This window comes from Penaeus chinensis, chromosome 36, assembly GCF_019202785.1.
Source record: "Penaeus chinensis breed Huanghai No. 1 chromosome 36, ASM1920278v2, whole genome shotgun sequence".
NCBI classification, from domain to species: domain Eukaryota; kingdom Metazoa; phylum Arthropoda; class Malacostraca; order Decapoda; family Penaeidae; genus Penaeus; species Penaeus chinensis.
The window spans coordinates 2,852,027-2,862,026 of NC_061854.1; the positions used below are offsets into that span (position 1 = coordinate 2,852,027).

General features: G+C 34.1%; 1 protein-coding gene across 1 annotated transcript in view; it reads left to right on the forward strand.

The window, feature by feature from the left end:
* LOC125044687 (proline-rich receptor-like protein kinase PERK10) overlaps positions 1-10,000 on the forward strand; it is an 18,061-nt gene that overhangs the window by 6,976 nt on the left and 1,085 nt on the right. Inside the window, exons 5-15 of the mRNA XM_047641507.1 lie at positions 450-528; positions 888-1,077; positions 1,818-1,987; positions 2,289-2,387; positions 2,554-2,646; positions 2,800-2,930; positions 3,111-3,201; positions 4,668-4,829; positions 5,069-5,173; positions 5,442-5,544; positions 6,974-10,000. The exon at positions 6,974-10,000 is cut by the window's right edge and continues 1,085 nt beyond it. Coding sequence (XP_047497463.1) covers positions 450-528; positions 888-1,077; positions 1,818-1,987; positions 2,289-2,387; positions 2,554-2,646; positions 2,800-2,930; positions 3,111-3,201; positions 4,668-4,829; positions 5,069-5,173; positions 5,442-5,544; positions 6,974-7,821 — 2,071 coding nt within the window. The 3' untranslated portion in view covers positions 7,822-10,000. The remainder of the gene's footprint in view (positions 1-449; positions 529-887; positions 1,078-1,817; positions 1,988-2,288; positions 2,388-2,553; positions 2,647-2,799; positions 2,931-3,110; positions 3,202-4,667; positions 4,830-5,068; positions 5,174-5,441; positions 5,545-6,973) is intronic.

Genomic DNA, 10,000 nt, shown 5'->3' on the forward strand with positions numbered 1-10,000 from the left:
AGTAATGTTTTTTTTTTTTTTTTTGTACGATGGGAAACTAAAACAGGTTACATTGTATTAGTGCATAATATAACCAGTCATTGTCTTAAATCAGGAAAGGAGTTTGTGTTAACCTTTTATTTTTTATCATTCTTAAAATGTGTTAATTAGTTATTGTTACTTATGTTACATTTGCCTATCAGGTGATACATTGTAGTAATTGTGGTTTTTATGTTTTAATTACTTCCAGTTGCTCATTCAGATCTTCAGATTCATTACTGCAGTTTCTACCATTAGCTGTCTGTTTTTTTGTGTTTGGAGTTTTTACATATTTTGGCATGATTTTTGCAAGAATAAGTTTTTTTAAGTTTTAGTCATTGTTAATCGGTCCTAAGGTTTGATGGTATTTATTCATTCAATGATTTTTAATGTGTAATGGAGGCTAAAGAGAAAATGTCCCTTTCCCACAGCATATGGGGAGAAGTATCCTGTGATGACAATAACAAGTCTTTGCCCAAGTACGACTTTGATCAGGAATATGCTGACAGAGTAAGTTGTTGTTTTCATTAAAGTAAGAAATAGCATCAGTTTTATTTACGTTTGTGAGCTATCAATCAGTTTTGCTTTGATATTTATTTCCTGATATCGTTAATGATCAGTATTCTGGTTTTGTTAGTTCAAATTATTCATTTATTTTTTTTTAGATATTTTTTCTTTCTTTTCTCTTTTTTGTTTTTTAGTGGATATTGTGAATGAGTCTTAAGGGTTGCAGCAATATACAATATGTAGTATACAATAAATATAGAGACATGGTGACATATTGAAAGTAGTAGGCAAAACCTTGCCTTAAAGAAATTACCAAAAAAATAAATTTTCATTATTTAATATTTCAATTTGATTGCCTGCAGGTTGCAAGGAAACTGGGGATAGATGGAAGGGATCAGTTGAGAACGGACAGTAATAATGGCATCGTGCCGCATCACCCCAGAAGGAAAGAAGAGTCCTTGGGCCTCGCATCGTCTCCTGGGCAAGCCAGTTCATTACCCCAAGCCCAGGCTGCAGAGTTGAATGGGAACGAACGGCTGCGGAGAATTTCCTGTGAGTGATTGTCCTGGGTGCTAAGTCCTGTTCACTGGTGTTATAGGGGTTGTTTGTCTGGTTACTTCATTGCATGTGTGATGGACTAAAGGTGGTCTGTTAGTACAGTTGTAATAAATCTTGCTATTTTTGACATGTGTATTGGTTATGTGTGCACTTAGGGACCAGTAGGGTAGTGTCCTTTACTTTACTTGCCTTATATAAGTCCTTGTGAGTATGAGAGTATATGACATAAAACATACTGTCATGACATTGAAGAAGAAGAGAATAAGGAGGTTTATTGAGGAGGTGTATGGCTCAGCCTTCTAACCTTGTATTCATTTTATAATATTGAGGGTGAGAAGTGAAGGCCAGTAAATTATTTGTTCTGTGCTTGTTTAAAAGTATTAGGGTAGTTAAAATGAGACATATGAATATAAAACTGAAAATGTTCTTGTCTAAAAATTCTATCAGCTGACTTGATAGTCTGAGAACAGCAGATGTGGATGATTAACTGAAAATAACATACGAACAGAGTAAAGCACTAATGCTCAATTTTCTGAGTTTAGTTTGAGTGCTGAGCCAGTTGATAGATGGGCCACTACAAGTAGATACCAGACCTGGCTGACAGAAAACATTTGATGTAACACTATCAGTTTTTATTATATTTGAGTACAGTCATTCACTCAGAGCTAGGAGACAGTTTCATATAAGATATTTAGAAATTTCTTAAAACTAAATTTTGTTTTACCATATTTCAGGTAATTCAGATACTGCAAATGAGTGTAATGTACCTGTAATCCCCTACAAGGAGCTAGAAGAAGCCACAGCAGTATGGAACACAGATAACCTCCTGGGACGTGGTGGCTTTGGAACCGTCTTCAGGGGCACTTGGAAGAACACCCAGGTGGCTATTAAAAGGATTGACCCGGTAAGGATTTGGACCTGGAACGTGACTGGTTTGTGACTCTGAATTAATCTTTTTGCAGAGTTTTATGTATGCGTATGTATCTGTAATTATTTACTTACTTTCCTTTCGTGCTTAAAAAAAAAAAAAAAAAAAAAATGTGTACAAGATGCAATTCTTTGATGTAATAGAAACAACTTGAAGTTTTAAAGTTTTATGCGAATGAAGGAGGAGAGGAAAGAGTGCAAATCAGAATGCAGTCGTAGAGTTTATGATGATATTCTATAATTGCATTGTTAGATATTTATTCCTAATGTGTTTTCAGCAAGGGAATGCTGCACTAGATAGCAAGCAACTACATGTTACACAGAGTTTTGATGAACTAAAACGTCTACAGTCCTATCGCCATGATAACATCTTACAGGTAACCTTTACTGTTTTGTTTTTTTTCCCCTTCCTTCCTTCCTTCCTTCCTTCCTTCCTTCCTTCCTTCCTTCCTATGTAACTATATTCCTGCTCATTTGAATTCTAATGATGACAAAGTGTTTTATTATGACTTGGCATCCTGTTATAACTCTCTCATCTTCCAGGTTTATGGCTACTCAGCAGATCCAGATCAGCCTCTGTGCTTGGTGTATCAGTATATGCCTAATGGTTCCGTAGAAGATAGACTGCAGTTTAGGGTGAGTTAGGGATAGATATTGTTGGTATTCTGATAAAGTTCTTGTAAAAAAAAATTTTTTGCTTAATTTGTTTATTTCAGGCAGTGAGGGAATTTTGCAATCTCACAAATCATTTTTCACCTGTGCACTTATGTTGACTTTCTTTGCATGTAGAGGATTGGAGGAAGTCCCACAAAAGCTCTCACGTGGTGGCAGCGATACAGAATAGCCTGGTGCACGGCCAGAGGGCTCCAGTATCTCCACACCGTTAAAGACAAACCATTGATCCATGGAGATGTTAAGAGGTATTTATTATTTTTTCTTGTACCTTCTTTACCAATTCTTCATTTTTATATTAGTGTATTTGTAGTGTTGTGTATATCTGCATACATGTAAGATGTGTCTATACATTGTCTTATAGTAGTTATGCCTTTAAACTCGATATTTGGATTTGATGTAAAATATAATTGCCTCTTACCTTACAGTGCGAACATCTTATTAGACCAGAACTACGAAGCAAAATTAGGAGACTTTGGACTTGCAAGGGAAGGGAAGAGCCAAGTCACAAGTATGAAGGTGAGGTTTTGATTTTGTGTTACTTGTCTGGCATTAAGACCATTCCTTATTTGCTACATACATACATACATATATGTATGTATGTATGTATCTATCTATCTATCTATCTGTCTATCTATATATATATGTAATATATATATAATATATATATAATATATATATAATATATATATAATATATATATAATATACATATAATATACATATAATATATATAATATATATAATATATATAATATATATATAATATATATAATATATATAATTTATATATATATAAATATAAATATATATATATATATATATATATACACACATATATATAAATAATATAATGTATATATATATATATATATATATATATATAAATATATATATATATATATATATATATATATATACATAAATATAAATAATATAATGCATATATATAAATATATATATATATATATATATATATATATATATATATATATATATAAATAAATAAATTAATATATATATATATATATATATATATATATAAATAATATAATGTATATATATATATATATATATATTATATATATATATATATATATATATATATATATAAATAATATAATGTATATATATATATATATATATTATATATATATATATATATATATATATATATATAAATAATATAATGTATATATATATATATATATATATATATATATATATATATATATATATATATATATATATATATATATATATATATAAATTTCAAAAGGACAAACTGTACTGTGAGTCATCATTTTGCCACTTGTGCTGCTTGTCCACAATACTTTCTGTGAAATAGGACGTTATTGGACATTATACAAACATTATATAACATAGCTTCATGAGATACTGTATTATACCTGTTATAACTAAATGGAACTAGCTTTGCTGCCTTTGAGAGCCATGATGCATTTCACAATAATGAATAGGAAAGAATATAGAAAGGAGTGATATGCTACCGTACTCAGTACACTCGTAAGGTGCACAAGATTACATGTGTGGACAGAAATGTATGCTGCAGTACTCAATATAATATATATATATATATTTATGGATACCATAAATATATATAATATTATCAGATAGTTGAATGTTGCCTGAATGAATGTTAAGCAGTGCATGACTTTAAAGTTCAGAAGATCTGAGAAATTTCCAGAAACATTCAAAACAAGTACATGGGAGCATTAGTTATGAACTTATCTGCTAGTACCTGAGGAGTAACCTAATCTCTGTGACTTCAGTACATTGAAAATCATAAGTCAAATAAACAACAAAGTACATGCTGATCAACCAGTGGTTTATTTTTGCACTTTTTGTAATTATTTTCTTGGTAGTTGTTACAAGTATGATCAAATAATGTCTTCCAAACCTTTAAGCTATAAATATATGCCAGTGAACTTGCAAATTTGTGAGAAATTAAAGAACTGTACCTTCCAGGTGTCACGAGTTCATGGAACCAAACCATACCTGCCAGCTGATTACCTAAGGTCAAAGAAACTGTCAGTTAAAGTGGACACGTACAGTTACGGCATTGTGCTCTTCGAATTGTGCACAGGTTTGAGGGCCTACGACGAGAAGAGAGAGAGAGGAAAGTTTCTGGTTAGTATGGGGTACATTTTGATATTTGCTTAGGAAGGCTGTTGGATGTCTATTTAGGGTTGAAATTAAGGAATACATATATAATTTTTTTTTGTTTTATTGTTTTTACATGCAAGTATGGATAGTACTGATGGTTTTGTCTTTCATAATCATTGCCTTTCACTAATATGCATGTTTGAACTACACATATGGACAGGATGTTGCAGGGTATTTAAAATAATTTTCCATTGTGGAAACAGAAAGAGCTCGTGGATGATACAGCAAATGAAGAAACTCTCCGAGACAGAAATGCAGGACCTGAGTTAGATGGAGAAGTTTTTAAGATGCTCTTCAAGCTTGGAAGGGTAAGTACTTCTACATGAAGTGTTTTGAAACCTCCCTTTAGCAAATTTGAAAACTTTACTTCTATTTGTGGCATAGGATTCAACTTTTTTTGAGACTAAATTCCAGAAAATTCCTCGTATGTTCATTCTTTCAAATTCTTGTACACTTTTGTCTTCTCAATACTGTTATGGCTGCTAGTCAGATTTTTTTTATTTTTAGGTTTTTAAATTTATTTATTTATTTATTTTTTGTAGGAGTAATGGTATTTTTCCTCTCTTGTACTTTTAGGACTGTGTAAAGTTAATTTCAACTAAACGGCCAGACATGACAACGGTCTTCAAGGAATTGGAAAGCTTTGGTCAAGTGCTCGACAGGAATGCTCAAGCAAGAAGTAAGATATGACAGTTCCTCAGTTATACATAATTAATTAAAAGTATTTGCTGATATCCATCCTCCTCCTCAAGTTCCCCCGCTCCCCTCTTCCTCCCACTCTCTTCCAACACAATCTCCTCCATGTGCACCATTCCCTCTTTTTTCCCCATTTTCCCTATCACTCCGACCTGGGTGCTTATGTCTTCCTGATACTTCACCACCGTCCCCCGTTCCCTTGTCTCATTTCCCTGATTCTTCTCGTCCTACTTCGCCAATACCCATCTCTACCCGTAGTACCTGTTGATTTTTTCATAATGGCTCTTTTGCAGTGTCCCTCTTCTTTCCTGAGACACAGGTACTCTCCATTTTATCCAATTGCCCTATGCCCTTAACCCTTTCCTCTTTTACTAATCCCCACCTCACTCCATTTGCTCCCCCCTCTTTACCCTTTTCACTACCACATTATCCTAGGATGCTTTATAACCTTTGGCATCTAACTTATTTTATCCTAATCTTTAACTTATTTTTACCCTTTTCACCACAATATTTTGCCATAGTGCTATATGACCTTCGATGTCTAGGGTAATTTATTTGTTTTAAATATTAACCATTAACTGTTTATCAAAGCAGTGAAGTTCAACAATTTCACTGCTTCAGGGTAGAGGGGGGGGAGTAAGGTCAATAAAATCCTCATCTGTAAATCTCATAATCAGAGTCTTCATTTGTTAGTTCATCAGTTGCTGTGGGAATCTCTACTATATCAATCACTTCAGCTGTGTCAGGTGTCAAATTTTCTTCTGTGTGGTTCAAAGCTCCATATAGAAAAAGAAGGCAAATATTGAAGAAAACTTTGTCATGCATAAGAACTACTTATAACACAGATGAGTGAATGAGTAGAAAATACAGTAAGGTGTAATGATACAAATGCAATAGCCTCCCCAATCTCATGCAAGGAAAAGATATACTAATGATCATATAGTTTAAATAAAGTTATATCTTGGGATAAGAAATGACAAAGTCATTTTGGTGTTAGTAAAAGTTTTGGCATATTTCACGTGGTGGTGAGGTAAACCTGCTAGATCTTGGGTATTTATGGCTGATAATCAGTTTACTCACTTGTTTTGATACATCTACATTCATAAAGAAATTGTTTGTACTGTGTGAAGTCTTGAGTTAGCAGTTCATGTAGAAAATAGGTATATATATTGTTACATAGTTTGCTTTATACAGTGATAGGAATTTCATTACTTTGCAGATATGTAAGTGTTCAGTTTTACATATATCTTTGTCAGATGGATATTTCTATGAAAAAAATGTGTTATGTTAAACTGGAGTTACTACTCATTTTCTTGCTGAATTTACTGTCAGTGTGTGGATGGTTTCATAATCTCTTGTATTATTATTAATATTTATTATTGTCTTAATCCTTATATTTTACACCATTTCAGAAATATCCTTAGGTGAAACAAGCTCAGGAGCCACAACACCATATATGCTGCAGATCTTCCACGACACGGCCGGGTCGATGCAGTCCCCGTCTGTGTCACCATCAACACAGCCTTCCCTTGCAGCCTCAACTATACCAACTTACCCGTCTCCCTCTTCCCCTTCCTTCTTGCCGCCGCACTCGCCGGTTCCCTCTGTTGTGCCAGGGAGCTCAGTCATGCCTCACTATCCACAACATCCCGTGGTATTTCCTAATGGTCCAATGCTAGTCAATGGAGGAGTCCCTTACCGAAATCAGTATCCCCACGCAGGATCACCAGCCTGGAAGCCAGTAGTTGCAGGTAACTTGTATATGCCTCAGCACGGTATGCCCGTCCACATGCCCCATATAAACGTGAGTCCGCCTAAAAACGACAGCGCAGGGCAGGATCCACCGAGTTACAGTGAAACCATAATGAAGAATCCTGGTGGTGCTATGGGAGGGGCATGTCCCGTGTCTCCACTGTTGCCCCAGGTTTTGGCCCTCGATATAAATGCCAAGTCCTCGGGCAATACAACCACCAGTTCTGTGTCCTCAGAAAGTGACTATGGCAGTTCTGAATCAAGCATGATAGCCACCACCACACACAATTTGGGTTATGCAAATGGCTATTACAATGCTGGAGGTGCAGCAGGAGTGCCAGTTATCCCAACAGTAGTCCACCCGGCAGCCCTTGCCTATAATGACAACAACGCGGGAGTTGCAATAACTCCCTTAATCACCGAACTGGGTATGAAGTCAGCTGAACAACCTTCTATGTCAGAGTCCTCAAAATTGCCGTCTGCTGTTGGGAAGAAATCATTCTTATAGTTTGCAGGAAACTCATGTTTTACTGTTCAAATTCAGCACTTATACAGTGCTCATATCTAGTTTAGTTAATTTTTTTGACAGATTTTAAATATTATTTATATAAGAAATTCTTGAAGTTTCAGAGACAATAGCAATTCAAGACAGAAGTTTAAATAAAAAATAGTTTTATTTATCTAAGTAGAAAAAAATTATATTTTAAATAATTGATTTCAGATAGATAATCTGTAAAGCTTAGGGTTTATATGGAAGGTAAAAATGTTTCCTCTAGAAAGATAGATATATGTACAATAACTGATTTTCAGTTATGGCACTCTTTCCTTCCTATAGTTTAATACATACTTTAGCTATTTTGATAAAAAGGAAGATATTGAAGCATGTTACATTTATAAGTGCATTACTCTTTTAATAAAGCCGACTTGAATATTAGGATATTAGGTAATCAGGTAAACATATACTGATACCTATTACTTTCATGTACTTTTTTTTTTTTATGCATAATTAGCATTAAGACACATTAGAATCTGTCGACCAAACTGCTAAAGCTACCATAGCCTGCTTGACTACCTAGTTCACCTCATGAGAAGTCTGAATCCTGGAAGGGCAGATGTACATTCTCTTGTCTTTGCTTATCAACAATAGCTTAGCTTTCTTTGTCATGAACTTATTCATTTGCTTTGTTATAAGACCTAGATTCAGTCCTGGAGTAAGCTGAATAATGTCCTGTCTTTGTGTATATATATATATATTTTTTTTAATTGTTCTAGGTACACAGTAAGGTCAGTCTTAGGTTCATTAGAAGTAATTGCTTTTGGAAGGTATGGAGACTTTTTATCTTTATAGATTTTGAGAAATGTGGCGAGTAATCTTGTTACTGAATTATGTAGAGTAATTTCTTCATATAGGTATGTATAGCTGCATATAGGTTATTTACATTTGTAATGTATAGAAATTAATAAGTGTATTATATCCCCTTCATATATAATTTGTTATACTTTTATATAAATTTATTTTGTGCAGGTTACAAAATGCTTTTCTTGTGATAAATTGTTAAATCAGTCTGCTAGGTTTTGAGATAAAGGACTTCCTCATCTTTTCTCATGTTTGATAAATGAGCAATATTCTAATGTGAAAAGGTGCTTCCTTGATTTTTGGTTTGATTATTTGTACAGCAGTGGTCACATGAAATGGTTTGTTGTGGAATTTTTGTTGTTTTATAACTGAGATAAGATTTGTACTGAATAGGATTTCACTCCTCTGTGAATCCATTGATAAAATAGCGAGAGTAAATGTGGAACAATTAGTGGAAAATAAGACGGCAAGAAAGGGCATGGTGATAGTGTGTTGCAAGAGGGGTTTTGGGTAGTACAAATGATATTAATTTAGGACCTTTGACCTTATTACAAGTTTCTTTTAAGTGAGGGAAAAAAAACCCAAAAAACTTGTCTCCTTTGGTGGCCTTCTCTTTCTGCATTTTACACTATGCTTGTATAGTGCAGTGCAAAGCAATAGTGCATCACAGTATCTGTTTCTTTGGCATTTATTTTCACCTAAAAAGGAAGGGAATGATTTATGAATAAATTATAATAAATTCTGTTATAGTTCCTCCAGTTCTACTAAGCAACCATTTTCATCAGAGAATGAAGATTGTTGCAGCAACTGATTTATGTTTTTCTAATGAAGGATGACTGATGTAAAATTATGATTCTGCAAGCATGTTAGAGTTGCTATTTGGGAAATGAGTTGTCAGAAGCACTTGTGTTGTGGTACTGAAGCACTGTCTGCCATCCCCTAAGCTCGCCAGCCATTTTTGGTTAGTCTGTTGGCTTCATTTGAGTAAAGATGTAAAATTAATGTTCAATCTCTGATCTCAAATGGTTTGTTACGGCCTTATGCAACATCAACTTAGACAATATATTCTGTTTGGTAGATACTTAGTTTGGAACCAAGTTATAAACAGAATTCTGTTTGGTAGTTGAGTGTGTCAGTGAATGGTCACACAAGTAATGGTGCAGGTTAGTGTTTAACTATATTCCAGGTGGCATGTGAATATTGCATGGTACGCCTGTCCCGTTTTCCGTGGGCACGTACGGTCATGCCGCACATGCTGTGGTGCCTACATGATCCCCTGGCAGCAGGGCCCGGCCCACTATGAATACAGCTCGGAAGAGAGGGCTTTCAC